General features: G+C 41.2%; 1 protein-coding gene across 1 annotated transcript in view; it reads right to left on the bottom strand.

Annotated features, from left to right (window-relative positions):
• Positions 1-975: 975 nt before the first annotated feature.
• LOC123031584 (guanine nucleotide-binding protein G(q) subunit alpha) overlaps positions 976-15,565 on the bottom strand; it is a 130,528-nt gene continuing 115,938 nt past the window's right edge. Inside the window, exons 6-7 of the mRNA XM_044446744.1 lie at positions 8,854-9,007; positions 976-7,404 (exon numbers count right to left, since the gene is read on the bottom strand). Coding sequence (XP_044302679.1) covers positions 7,214-7,404; positions 8,854-9,007 — 345 coding nt within the window. The 3' untranslated portion in view covers positions 976-7,213. The remainder of the gene's footprint in view (positions 7,405-8,853; positions 9,008-15,565) is intronic.

The raw sequence follows: 15,565 nt of genomic DNA, 5'->3' as shown, positions 1-15,565 counted from the left end.
CAGTTCCTAGTGGTTGATCTAGCACTTCAATCTCTGTTGCTCTAAGTAAAATTGAATCAAATTAGTTGTGTGAAAAAAATATTAGGAAGAGGCTGGCCATCTTTTATGCTGGAGGCCTACAAAGGAAGATGCTTGAGGGATCCATATTATTACTTTGCATTTATATTCTGTAGCTTACATAGCTCCACATTATCCTCACAACAACCCTGTGAGGAAGGTTAAGCTGAGAGTGACTGGCCCAAAGCTACCCAATGAGCTTCATGGCCAAGCAGGGACTGGATGCTGGCTCTCCTGGGTGAGTTTGATCACCTGTAAAATGTATTCTTACTCAACAAAGAAATGAATTATGACTCAGTAAGTTTTTTGCTTCTTGTTTTACATTTTAACATTCCAATACTATTAAAATATATGTGGACCCACACTCCACATAATGTCCACTTAAGAATTTGGCACACCTTAGTGTGCACTCCTATGCTAGGTGGAAAAAGAGTTCTACAGTTTCCGGCTTGTCCCAGTCAGCAGGGCTGGCTGGAGTAATGCTGGGAGTTGTATGGCTTTTTTCTGTCTAACCACTCATAGGATCACCCCCTTTCTAGGAGCAGAGAGCCAAACTAAGCTATTAACCCGAACTGCAGTAAGAGTCATTTATATGTGCACATACTCTAGATTCAGTCTGCTCTCTGTGAATAACCAGGTTATTTTTGGGGGGAGCTGATTAATGAGCAAGTTCTCATTGCTTAAATATGTAACTGAAGTTTCTGAAACAAAAACCAGTTGCTGTACAATGCAACCACAATCCAACCAAAATTACTTTTGAAATGCATTCTTTAGCAGGCAGCATGTCTTGTTCTATTAGTTCTCTATAAACGCATGAGGAAAGTGCTGGAATCCTATATACTTACCTGAACTTAGCAGTATTAATTTCTGAGTAGACATGGATGGGATTGTACCATTGGCATGTATATGATACCTTAGTGATTTTTCAGTATTCTTTATTAATAATATAGGAAAAAATATCCTCCAACGCAGGAAGAAAGAAGGAATGAACAAACCTTTGAGTTACAAATATATGCACCAGATACTGCAGATGAGTATTCTCTAATTAGGATAAAGCACTGCACTAAGTAGGCACTGGAATAAAGCTATTTATTCCAATATTATAATAAAAAAGCATTTAAGGAGAACAATAAGCCAAAAGTACTTCAAAAGATGGTAGTGTAAGGAAGGAAGTTACTGGAATACAAAAGTATGACCAAAGATGTTGTAATTTTAACTAGCAAGGTCATTTGGGGAAATATACAATAGCTCTTGTCAAAACCTTTCATTCCCCAAATCGTAGACAATACATGCAGTTGAAGGACATTAAGAACAAGTGCAATTATAAAATACTGTGTATGCGTTCCATCTGCTAAATACAGGTCCTAGAAGGTCAACTCCCAAGATGGTGGTATAAAGAAATCACTAACCAAGTGCATCTTGAGTCCCCCTTGGAGAACAAAATGTCCTGTACAACCAAATCCTTCTGTATTCTGCCTTTCAATTTAATAATCATTTTTTTGCAGAACGAACTTGTTCAACCCATGAATGTTGTATGCAACATTAAAAAACAAACACACAAGACCCACTTGCATGGGTATAGGCACACTAGAATTAATGGGAATCATAAATGGCCATCAAAAGACCATATAAAAGAACTGATTTCTTAGCAGATTAGAGAAAGAAAAAAAGTATTTTGGGATCTATGCACCCTAATATGGTAATTCCTTGTATTCACAGGACATCAAATAAACACACAAGTTCCTTTTCCCAGAGTGACTTCTGGGTCACTCAATGGAAAGAACGATCATTTTCCTGCCCTGTCCACCGACTTGGATGGGCTCCCATTTACACAAAGTGGCCAGTTCCATACCAGTGGGTGCAGAGCCCTGAACTGGGCCAATGTGCTTTGGAGAAAAGTGTGTGAACTATTTTCCTAACTGACATGTGGCTACACAGAGAAGGTATATGTATAATGCATACTCAGAAGTATAAATGTGTATCGGAAGGGTTGCTATTTACAAAAGCAGGTATCTGCATGTCCAAAATACAGCTACACATTCCATAAAATGATGGAATCCGCAAAACACAAGGTGACCACATGATTAGATTTCAGCTAAGGCAAGTCTTTGGTAGGCCATGTTAACACACTGAGCACAAGCTACTAGTTATGTGAAAGTACTATTGTAGTTGGTATAACTGCAGTTTGTATGAAAAAATAATTTTTAAAAGAATTGCAAGAAGAGCAGCACATCTTTAAATTATGGGGGGTTGTAGTTTATTTTTTTTTCATGTGTGTTAACATTTTCAACTTTTTGTCATTTCAGTCTTGTGAGGAATGTAAAACAAATGGGAAAGGTCATGGGTAAGCCAAAAATCACTTGTATCTTACACACACAGGCTGGGATGGCCCAGCAGTCTCTCTGCAACCCCTTCCTGCCCAGCAGGTTTGTTTGTAGCTTGCAAATCATGCATTCATTTCTGAGTTGGTATTCCATTGAGAAGTCTACTCCCCTGAACTTGAAGACTGGGAAATATTATGCTAATGTGGTGGTATAATTGAAAAGAAATCTGCTTGCATAACCTTCACAATCAACATGACTTTGAATAGTAAGAATGCCTTTGTTCATGCTTTCATCCTTCATGCATTTCTGGATAGCACCAACAAGTTGTGAGAAAGGCCAATTTTAAGGGCTTGCAAAAGAAAAAACCACAATCATTAATATTCAATATACTAATAGCTTTTGTGCGCTAGAGCACAATCCCTTAAGTTCTCCTGCACAAGTCCCACTGAGTTGAAAGAGAACTGCACCTGCACAACTCCCAGTAACTATAAAATGGACTGAACACCACTTTTCCAGAGGGCTGTATTCCTAACAAACACCACGAATGCACAATTCCAAAAAGCTTCCTGTTGCCCTGTGTGTCCATTTATGGAAGTCAGTTTTACATTGTTTTGGCAAATATGCAATCCTTTTTGATATTTTTGTCAAGAGGCACTAATGTCTGGGTTCAAAATCTCTAAGGCAGAGCAGAAGATCTTCAGCCATTTATCAAAGAAAAATAAATCTGAGCAACACAAACTTCAGATGGGACAGCATAGTCATTTAATAAAGGCTATGATGTACCGGCACCTGGCAATGCAGTGTGGGCAATTCAAAGGAGGCTTGCCTTGATAGATTTACATCCCTGTCTTTCCAACCCCAAGATAATCCAATTATTAAATTTACCAGAAGTCTAGCTTGCTTAGAATATGTTAGTGATAGTCTTGAACATTTTTGTAATACAACTAGAAAACCTAAGTAAACATTATTTTTCATTTTACAAATTTCAAGACATTTCAACATTCCCCACAAAAAGCAGAATAAATAACAGACAATCACAATCTCAAATCATTTTAGGCTCTTCTGTTCGTTTGGGACTTTAAAAAAAGTAAGAACACAACAAATTTACTTAAAAATGGAGTGGTCAGTTTATTCCATTTAGAAGATGGGATACTGCCTTTTGCCCCCGAGTTTAGATAGAGAAACCCAGGCCTGAGTAGAAGAAGCCACTGGCCATGACTGCTCCAAAGCTTCACCAGTTTCAAGACCACTAATGCACCGTGTGCCACAAACATCTGGCAGACCTGGTTTCAAACCACCTGCCACAGTCTTGTCACATAGCAAGACACTAGCACAAGGTGGCTTCAGAGGATGGAGACGAACAAGCCGAGCCAGTCCAGTGTGTAGCCACTTCTGCACAAGACCGGCTGGTTCAGCTTGTCTTACAAGAACTTTGCCTAGTGAAGCATCAGAAGCTGGCTGAACAATCTACCTTAATGAATTATTTTGAGGAGAATATGGTAAGTACTGGAATAAAATGTTATATGTGATAAATAATGTTGCATGGGCCCTATCTAAGCACAATAGTAATGAAATGCAGCTGCAAAAATAAGATAGCATGCTGCCTTCCACATCAGAACCATCTCACAATACTCTTAAATAAAAGCAGATGTGCCCAGATCCATCCCACAATGCCCATTTTAGCATCACTTCTTCAATTTAAGCCTATAAACTATAGTTTTGTAACAAAATACTTGGGGTTTCTTAGAATATTATCAGTGGAAACTTTGTTAAAGTAAGTTACTATCTTTCAGGTTGAAGTGGAACTGACATACCACATTTTGGAGTATGACATATACCAGGATGTGACAGTAAGCACACAATGAATTTGTTGGTACAATGGATTGGGACTGCATTTTATAAGGTGCCTTTTTCAGAGGACAACTTTTTGTGTATCGGCTTCCCTCCACATGTGCACATACAGATAGAGGCACACATGTCCATGATTTCTATGTTCTGTCTTACATTTAAATGACTTTTATGTAGGAAAACTGGCATGTGTGATGAGGCACAACGGGATTCTTTATTGTCACACTGTTACCCATAGAGAACTATATGTCCTCCACATTAAGACTAGGCTCAACATACATTTTTCCCTCTCCCAAAGGAGAGGCTTAAAAAATAGTAAGCTTTCAGCCATATGGTTTCTGACCAGATAAGATTGTGTGGAATGCATTGGTAAGACTGAATGCCTCATGGCATGCCTCAATTATAAGCTGACGTCAGATCATCATCCAGTGGTACAAAACCACAAATAGGACAGTTTGTGGGGACACCCTCATAGAAAGAGGACAGAAGTAAATAGCCTTCATTTCATTTGCCAAAGAACAATGTAATCCAGCACATAATTCCAAGGAGGTATGGGCTACCTCTATAATGAACCCCCTGCCCCTGAAAACATGAATTGGAAAGTCAGTGATGTGTGTGGGTACATTTGTTTGCAGTCCATGCCTGCTAAGGGTTGTGCAAATGATTTTACACAGCATGATATTAGTACCGCTCTGCACTATAATTCTTTTTGTAAATAAAAATTAAAAAACACCCTAGTCAGAAATAACTGACAAAATTTTACATTCTTCTCTCTTAAAAAAGTAAATAAAATAACATTATTTAAATTGTGAATTATCTGTAAGACATACATTACAATTACATAGATATATATCAATACAGCACATTCAATCTGCCAAAATTAATGATTACAAAGCCAATATGGATGCTGCCATATATATATATTATATATTATATATATATATGTATGTACAATGATTATAGCATTCATAATTGCACTATACCTACAACCATTTTAAAAATTACAAGATTTTTCATGATAAGGGAACAAAAGCAGCTCACATTTCATTAATTATGATGGAAAGAGTTAAGGGTGAGCTAGGTCTCATTAGTATTTATTGAGGGCTATTTGTCAAGCACTGCTCTGGTATCAACCATGCTCATTACAGTGGGAATCCAGCACCAGTGCCACTGGAATTAATGCTCCATAGATTGGACTCATATTTGGTACTAAACTAATAAGCTGTCCTTCACCATCTCCTCTGCCAAAACAACAGCTGAAACAATGGTTTTGACTTATAAGTGCATTTTAGAAGACACGGCATTTTAGAAAAGTTAGTCCAGTTTCACATGTGACCTTTCTACTCCTCGTACACAGCTCTATCACTTGACAGCAATCTTATTTACAGGGTTGTTTTTCAACAAAACCATAACAATTAGGTTTCAACCCAAACATGTAATAAAAGAGATGCTCATCCAGGCATTGCAGTCTTGTGGTTGTTGCTGTTGAATTTTATTGTTACAAACTGATAAACATATCCTATGCATGTCCACTCAAGACGAAATTCCAACTGAATTCACTGGGACTTACCCCAGGTAAATGTTCATAGGACTGCTGCCTTAGCCTTCCAATAGGTTGTATTAGGCCATTTAATATATAGTAAAAATTCTATGAAAGGCTCCCGCTTAGAAATTCCCAAATCTATTAAGTGACCATACCAAGGATGCTTTATTTTTCATTTTGTATCTTTCACTTAAAGGTGCATTAAGAAAGAAAAAAACCCCACTGTGCAATGCTATGCCACCATAGATAAGTGTAAAACTGTCTTTGAATTAAGAGACTAGATGCGTGTGTGTATGTAGCACCAAATAACTTTTTCACTCACACTGCTTTTTTTGGCATTGAGAATGGAATGCTTTCTAATACAAAGAGGGAACATAGAAGCTGAAATGTAGCTGCTTAAATGTTTGGCAGTTTTCTGGAATAAATTCCCAATCAGTTAACTTGGCATTCTAAATCTGTATCTTACATTTCAAAGTTAATGCTTCTATATATTTTTTAAAAAGAGCCAAATTTGGCAACATATAACATTGTAGACAGTAAAGTAGAACTGAAATTGTGGTGAGAAATCTAAACAGCCTGATTACTTAAAAAAAAAGTTCTGGGCTATTGTCCATGACATTTGGCATCTGTGATTAGGAAAAAAGGAAAACAGCCGTGGAAGAGAGAAAGAGAAACACAGAAAAGTAATGGCATGTGGCAATTAAAAAACATAAAGCTATCCTACTTCATGAATTCCTTTTGTGTCTTAGTAGTTTGTTGCAGTTAGCTGAGTTTCCATGGTACAATAAAAGGTGAAATCTGTTAACACTGCTACAAATAATGTTTCCACTGAAACAACACTCTCAGCCTTCAGTGCAAAAAATGCCAAAAAGCAGACATATTTGACATCTCTGCCAAACATTAAGAAATAAAAGTAGAGTATCAATACATTTGATCCTTCAAAAAAGTAGTTACTGAAAAATCAGAACAACTGATGGCTTAGATTGTAGTGCCAGATTTTTCCTGACCAAATTACTATAAAGGAAAACCAAGGCATGACATTTGGGGGGAAGGCCATTGTACCTTAAAAAATTAAAAAGAAAGAAAAACAGAGACAAGGGAGACACCAACTTGATTTTGCTTTAGTAACCAAGAAAAGAAATCAATCCAAGCCCCTATCCTTTATGAGTGCATGACTGAGAATTTAAAACATATTGAGTCATGAGGTTTTGACTTAAAAAATGAGGAAATGTGCTGCAAAGGTAGTTCAGCATCTCTTGTTTTTCCTCTGTAAAGTTTAAATAAAATCATAATATTTACTATAAACTCTGTGAACATTAACAGAGTCCAGGCCAGCAATAAATTAGTATTATGCGGATCATTTTCACAGATAATACAGTCCCTCTTCAATATCTTCAATTGCCCGTGGGGGGGTAGGGGGATGGAGAACTAAGAGGCACAGTTAGACCAAGTTGTACTCCTTCAGGTTTAACTGTAGGATAGTGTCCTTGACAGCAGCAAAGACGAAGCGGATATTCTCTGTGTCTGTGGCACACGTGAAGTGGGAATAGATAATTTTTTCACTCTCTGGATTCAGGTCAACAAACATCTTCAGGATGAATTCCCTTGCTGCTTGTGCATCCCTCTGAGGTCCTGTTATAGCAGGAAAAAGCTTAACTTTAGCAAACTAAATACATGGCTAATTTTCATTATGTAATGATCTCTTTCTACAAAAAATAGGAAAAGAAATGGATTCAGACAATGTTTAATACAAACTCCACTGGAAAAAAAAAACCATTTTTTATGTATCAGTTGTATCATGTAGTCCTGTACTAGTCTTACCAAGCCAAGAATTTTCAAAAAATTAAGCTGTGAGATTTTTCAAAATTTCACACTGGCCACAATTTCCCAGGCATTGCCCTCAGCTGGAATGACAGAGCTCTCTCTCCTATGGCTCTTTTTGCAAACAAGGCGAGTTGGTTGCAACACGAGTAAGTCAATAGGAAGACAAGAGGCTCTAAATAATCTAATAGCCAAACAAGGTCATAGATGAAGTCCTTTGTCTACCACAACTCCTCCTCCCGCTCACACTGGGAGAAGGAACAGCACACACACAATGCCACTGCAGCTACTGGAGTGGAGGGCAGAGGAAAGAAGGTATGTGGACTTTCCAAGTCTGGGAAGAGGGAATGAGCGTAGGTAGTACTCATTCTAGTGGGGAAGACAACATAATAAGGATTTCTACTCAGGTCTGTCCCTGTAAGAGTTTTTCAGCAGTTGTACAATTCTCTGTACTTCTCAATGTGAAGGAAGATTCCTGGATCTCTAGTGAGCAGAACACAGTGAGTATTTGTATATAAATGCTGAAACATTCCTTTCAGCAAGATTGTGCAGGTTTCTCCTTGTAATATCTGCATTTGATACATTTGACTCAGGACTGGAAAAAATATAAAGCGTGCATGTCATGTATGTACATGTGTGTGTAAGCCTTCCTAATGAACAGTGAGAACTTCCAGCATTGCTCTGCAATGTCCTTCACTCATTTGAAGCATGCTTGCAATAGTGCTTCATCTTAAACCTTCTCCGGATAATTGGAAGACAGAAAGCAGTGGAATTCAAGGGTTGTGTCACCAACATTGGTTGTTTTACCAATCCAACATCTGTTATTGTGAAGAGCTAATTAAAAAAACAGAATGCACCATGTGGGGGTATCCAATGGTATCATTCTGCATACTCAAAAAGTGCTACCAGAGAGCCACCTGATATTTCTGCTGTGCAAGCAGTTGTGCATCACTCTGACAGACCTGCAATAATTTCAAGTTGCACACCTTAGCATGTACATGTCTTATTTCAGTTGGATTCTCCTCTTGGGCATAGTCTGGAACTAGTTTCTGCTACTGCAGTATCATTTGCACTAATGGAATGACACGGCTGGATAATGCCCCTTGATCTGCACGATAATATAAATATTTGATACTGGCAGAACTGAAGACAGAGACAGACAAATAGTGAAATACGTTTGCTTCCTGACAACACTGCAAAATTGTTCTCTTGCTATTATTAGGTCTGTAGTATAAAACCATATGAAAGGATCTCTCTTACCATCATACTCTGGGAAATAGTCAACTAGATGGGAGTACATTATTTTTTCCTCTAGAAGATCTTTCTTATTCAAGAACAGAATGACTGAAGAGTTTTGGAACCAAGGATATGTGATAATCGTCCTAAATAGTGCTTTGCTTTCCTCCATTCGATTCTGGAGAAGAGAAATATATACATATAATTAAATCAGAGAATCATGCATTCACAAAATTGACAGTAATTTCAGTAAATGTTCCAGAAAGCATGATTAAACTGCTCATCTTTGATCAGGTTGATACGAAAAAGTTGTTCAGTATAAGCTCTGTCATATCATCAACCAGAATAAAGAGAGAGTTTGCATGATTCATCCCTCCCCTGGCCATAGGCTATCCTTTAAGTTTCCAGTTTAGCACTAGCCATGGTTTGTTGCAATGTCTGAATCAGACAAGTGTTTGATTCAGTGTTTTCCCCACAAATTGGGGAAACTAGAAACCCTTGAACCATGTTTTTCTGATTCAGGTTTGGAAAGCAAGGACTAAGCATAGTTTGCCAATCTGTACACGGCAGCAAAACAGAGTTTTCTAAAGAAGAAACTGAAAGCAAAGCCATGTAAAAGAGGGGAGAGAGGTGCACTTGAGTCTTCAGCTTTTTCTGAACACTCCAAACTAAGGACTGAAGGATTGTCTGAATAAAACGGAACCTCCATTCACACTGCAGATATAATTAAATGTCAATGAATTAAGAGAAAGTACACTGACTGCTATTTAAAAAGCCTCACTTTTGCTATCATGTAAGTTGGACAGCTTACATGATAACTGAGAATCACTTTATGTTGTGACAACAAAGGTATGTATTTGTCCAGCAATGAGAGCTAGAAGCTTTTTATAGTGAAAATGTATTTGCTATGAATCAAGAATCTCATAAAATCTTGAGGGCGAGGACACACAACAACATAATGTGCATCAGAAGTTTCCCTGGTAAAACTGAAATGCAAGCTTATTCTTCCAAAAGCCTTCACACTCCAATACAAAGTAACCCAAAAGCAGAGTAATTGCAAGGAACATAACTCCAGCAAGACAAATAGAAGGAGGCAAACTTTCTTGATCTCTTTAGCCATTTTGACTTGAAGAGAGAACTGCACAACATTAATATGGCCCTAAGTCAGACTTCAAATGTGAACAATAACCATCTACTCAAGTTTTACAAAAATAGACATTTAAAAGAGCAATTTAACCAAGCAATACTCTGTTTGTAGTTGCAGCAGAATGAGAATCTTTGGATTCCAGGCTTAGTAAAATCCTTGTAACCTTGCCACAGTTTTAAGCATCACCCCACAAGACTGTGACATGTGATTGGATCACTTCACACTTTCCGCCGAACTGACAATAAAGAAACCACAAGTGATTTTCACTGCCAGAAATTCCTGCTTTTTGTCTCATGATGAAAGCATGTGTTTTTCAATCAATGTATCTGTGTATGTGTATACCTACCTACCAAAGTAAAGTCATAAATCATTACAGCACCTATGTAACTTTAATAGGCTTACTTGGGTGGAAGATATGTAGGGAAATCTACATTGCCACATGTGGGTATGCACGTTTCACCTTTTGCCTAAGAAATGTACATGGAAATATGATATTTGATTATAATGCAAGCATTTGTGGACTTCATTAGATGAATGAAGTGACTCTAGGTATCACTGCCTTCAAAAGAAAAAAAGGTTTGTCCCATTTAAAAATTCCTGTTCATCAACATTTGACTGCAGCAACAATTCTAGTTGGAACAAGAAATCCTCATGTGAATAACTTATCACAGAATAATTGTCATATAACAAACCATCACTCCATGTCAAGTTTTTCAGTAACAACACTTCACACATTCTAACAGGGCAAAGCCATGTCAAGAGATGAATGGCAGGTCATCAAGTGATTACATGTATGTCTACATTTGTCTGCAGTTTCCTTTCTAGGGACTTAGCTGCTATTCTACATTAAGTAAGTTGGAAAAGCAGGTTGCTTACCTGTAACTGATGTTCTTCGAGTGGCCATCTGTGCATTCACACATATGGGTTGCTGCGCCTGCGCAGTGCCTAGGCCGGAAGATTAGAAAGCTAACGGTTTTTGGCGGGAAAACTCCGCTCCCCTCCCCCTTCGTGGTATAAATAGAGCGGAGTGTCAGCCATTTTACTCAGTCTTGAAGCCCGCACGTTCGCCCTCTAGAGGTTAAGAATAAAAGTAATGAGAAAACACAATTATATCCGAATGGTACCGATGTGAATTATAGTACGGTACCGAGAACAATACCTAGTCAGTGATATAACCCAACGGTACCAATGCAAATTATATTTCGGTACCGAAAACAATAACCACCCAGCAACATAACCCAAATGGTACTGATGCAATTTATAGTACGGTACTGAGAAAAACGATATCCACTCACTCACACCGAGTGGGGCTGGCGGGTGGGTTGTGTGAATGCACAGATGGCCACTCGAAGAACATCAGTTACAGGTAAGCAACCTGCTTTTCTTCGTCGTGGCCTCTGTGCATCACACATATGGGTGATTTGCAAGCTTACCACAGTTGGAGGAGGGAGGTGTTGTCAGCGAAGAATGGATGAGAGAACAGCTCTACCAAAAGAGCAGTCTTGTCTGGCACGTACATCAAGCCGATAGTGCTTGGCGAAAGTACATGGACCAGCCCAGATCGCAGCTCTGCAGATGTCTTGCAGCGAAACCCCTGTGGCAAAAGCAGAAGAGGTCGCTACTGCTCGTGTAGAGTGGCCACTTGGAAAGACAGGTAAGTCTATTTTTGATAGCTGATAAGCCAGGACAATAGTCTGGATGATCCAATTAGAGAGTCTCTGAGATGATATCGGTGATCCCTTTTCACACTCGGAGTATTTAACAAAAAGTCTATTAGTAGTACGAAAAGATTCAGTGCGGGATCTGTAAAAGGCCAAGCAACGGCGAACATCAAGCATGTGTAGAGCACGTTCTATCGGGGTCAACGGCGATGGAAAGAATGCCGGCAGAACGATGTCCTGATTCAGGTGGAAGGGTGTGGCCACCTTGGGTAAAAAGGAGAAATCCATCCGAAGGATGACTTTTTCCTTATGGCAGTTCAGAAATGGTGGGTCTATGCGGAGAGCACAAATTTCGCTAGCTCTCCGTGCTGATGTAACTGCTACGAGAAAGGCAGTTTTCCATGACACCAGGCGTAAGTCCACAGTTGCTAAAGGCTCGAACGGTGGTTTGGTAAGCACTTGGAGCACTACGGAAAGACTCCACGTTGGCATGGCAGGGCGAATAGATGGATGTAAATTTTGTAGTCCCTTAATGAAACGCCGAACCAGCAGTTGAGAGAAGACTGATAATCCGTGGATAGTGCCACGATAATGGGATATAGCGGCTGCATAAACTTTGATGGATGATGGTTTAAGTCCCTCATGATGCAAATGCAAGAGAACTTGTAAAATATTGGTGACTGAAGCCGTTCCAGGGGAAAAGGAATGGCACTCTGCAAAAAAGGAAAATCTTCTCCATTTAGCCATATAGGAACGACGAGTGGACGGTCTCAATGCAGATTTGAGAATCGCCTGAATTTCTCTGTCCGTAGGCATCGGTACCGTGGCAGTTGCTGTCGAATCCGCAGTCAGGGCCGCATATACCGTCTGTTGAGTAAGGTCACCTGTAGGGTGAGGTGTCCCTGGTATCAACTCAGTGGCATGAATCAGGTGATTCGCCATGCCGTCAGCTTCAGAGAGAGTATATCCGGATGATGGATTGCTCCTCCTTGTTAACACATGCGGAAGAGTTGGTAGATGAAGGAACATTCTTCTGGACAGCAGGAAAAGAGTGGCAAACCATGGTTTGCTCGGCCACCACGTAGTCACTAGTATCCCCGTGGCATTGTCCTGGGCTATTTTCGCAACCACTCTTGTCAGGAGTGGGATTGGGGGAAAACGCATAAAAAGTCATGTTGCTCCAAGGGACCATAAGAGTGTCCCCCATCGATCCCGGCCTGACGCCTGCTCTGGAACAGTAGAGGGTACACAGGCTGTTCTCTCGAGTGGTGAACAGGTCCACGTCCGGATAACTCCACAAGTGGAAGGGTTTCTCGCAAATTTGTTTGTCCAACTCCCATTTGTGGATTGTTGACATCTGCCTGCTTAATGTATCTGCTTCGACGTTGTTGGTTCCAGCCAGATGAACTGCCATAAGCATGATGTTCCTCGGTATGCACCAGTCCCAAATGTCCATCGATAGGCGTGCTAAGGCTGGGGATTTTGTGCCCCCCTGCTTGTTGATATAGAAAACTGCTGCTATGTGGTCTGATGCAATTTGGACAACTTGACGGCATAACACAGTCTTGAAAGCCTTGAGGGCGTTGAAAATCGCCAGAAGTTCCAGAAAGTTGATATGTTTCCTTGCCTCTCGTTGGTTCCAAGTACCTTGAACATGCCGCACCCCATCCAAGGAGGGATGCGTCGGTGCACAGAGTTGTCGTTGGCCGAGGTGGTCGAAATGGGGCGCCGATTGACAGGTTGTCTGTGATGGTCCACCACGTTAAGTGTGAAGGATTGCAGATGGAATCCGAATCGGCTTGGTGGCAGGATCTTGTTGCGGTTGAAAAGCAGCATTGAAAAACAGTTGTATGGGTCGCATACGTAGTCTGGCATATGGGACAATGGCAACTGCAGCAGCCATATGCCCCAGTAGTCTCTGAACGGATAAGGCTGGGACCGTTCCGTGTAGCCGAATCTGATGAATATGGCTGCATAAGGCATTCTGACGTTCTGGTGGGAGGAAGGCTTTTTCCTGTGTCGAGTCGTGCCCCGATGAAATCGATGACCTGCATGGGAATAAGGGACAATTTGTCGCGGTTAATGCAGAGACCGAGAGCATCGAGTAGAGCGCAGGTCATTTGTATATCAGACAGGAGAGCTTGCTCGGATTGTGAGACGATTAGCCAGTTGTCTAAGTATGGGTATATCTGTATTCCCCATGTCAAGTGTGCGCATACCGGCGCCATACACGTCGTAAAGACTCGAGGGGCTGTGGCCGAGCCAAAAGGTAGGACATTAAACTCGAACAGTTCAGATCCGACAGTAAATTGTAGAAAGCGTCTGTGTGCAGGATGGATGGAAATATGAAAACAAGCATCCTTTAAATCCAGTGAGGCGAACCAATCCTCTCTTTTCAATAACAGAAGAATGTTCTGTAAAGTGGTTATCCAGAACTTCCTTGGTTTGATGTACTTGTTAAGAGTTCGTAAGTCCAGGATCGGATGGAGACCACCAACCCTTTTCAGGACCGTAAAATATCTGGAATAGAATCCATGCAATCCTTCCGAGCAGGACAACTGTCGAATCACTCCCTTGAGAAGTAGTTGGGAGACCTCATCACGTAGCACCAATGAAGAAGGTGTGAAGCGGATCGGGCTCAAAGGAGGGATAACATCAAATTCTATCCTATATCTGAACTGGATTATAGATAACACCCACCTATCAGATGTAATGGACTCCCAAAAGGGGAGTCAGCCCTGGAGCCGGTTCCCAAAAGGGAGAAGGGAACGTGGTGTTGGGAAAGAGAGGATGGTTCGCCCAAGCCATCAACGTGGGCGTTTATCGGTATCGAATCGCCGACGGCCTTGGGAAAAACGCTGTTGTGTTTGCTGTCTCCGATGCTGCCGTTGTTGATATTGCTGGCGAGGGTAAGCAAAACTACCTAAGTTTTGCTGGCGCGGATAGTATGGTTGGTTCCGGTAGGAAGACCGAGGCCACTGCCACTTACGTTTTTGGGGAGCTCCATGCGGCGTGCAGTTAGGTGTGATTCGTGAATCGCCTTTAATTTGCGGTCGGTCTTCTGGTGGAACAAACTGGTACCGTCAAATGGCATTTCCTCGATTCTGCGCTTCATCTCATTGGGGAACTTACAATTGCGCAGCCACGTATGCCGGCATAACGAGATGGCATTGACAAGGGCCCTTGAATCGGTGTCTACATGATGACGAGCAGTAGACAACTGTTGCACCACCACGTGCATCGCCTCCTTAATGAAAACCCTGGCAAGGTCCGCTTGGTGGTCTGGAAGGTAGGAAGCAACGTTCTCCAGTTTCTGCATTATAAAGTACTGGTAACGTGCCAGTGTCGCTTCGTAGTTCGATATGCGCACGCCGAGTCCAGAAGCCGCATAGACTCGGCACGCAAGCATATTGATTTTCCTCCTTTCCTTGTCCCGAGGAGCGGTATGTCCCCTGGACTCCCTGTCCTGGGAGGATTCAACCACAAGAGAGTTTGGTTTTGGGTGACGGAGCAGGAAGGGAATGTCATAGTCACGAACTCTATACATGGCCTCATATCTGCGCGAGATAGCTTGTGGTTGGGCCGGTTGGTCCCAGGGCTGGACCATAGCCTGGCGGAGTGTAGTTATAAGTGGCAGAGCTATGGATGCGGACTGCTCTCCCCGAACGACATCATTAAACCGATCTGTGGAGGGGCCCGGCTGTTGATGAGCTTCGATTTCAAGCGAACGAACTAAGCGGGACATGAGCTCTTAGAAAGAGACATGCAGTTCGTCGGGTGAAGCAGGCCCTTGGTATGCGAAAGCCACATCAGGGGATGTGGAGTCGACCTCCGAATCCTCAGAGTCTTCCACATAATGCGGCTGGTTTTCGCTTGAGGAGGAGGAGGTTTCAGGGGAGGCTGGGCGCCTCGTCTCCGTACGCTTGGA

Source organism: Varanus komodoensis, unplaced genomic scaffold (assembly GCF_004798865.1).
Source record: "Varanus komodoensis strain SLA01 unplaced genomic scaffold, ASM479886v1 scaffold5, whole genome shotgun sequence".
NCBI classification, from domain to species: domain Eukaryota; kingdom Metazoa; phylum Chordata; class Lepidosauria; order Squamata; family Varanidae; genus Varanus; species Varanus komodoensis.
The sequence above is the reverse complement of the archived record's forward strand: the minus strand, read 5'-3'. Positions and strand labels throughout refer to the sequence as shown.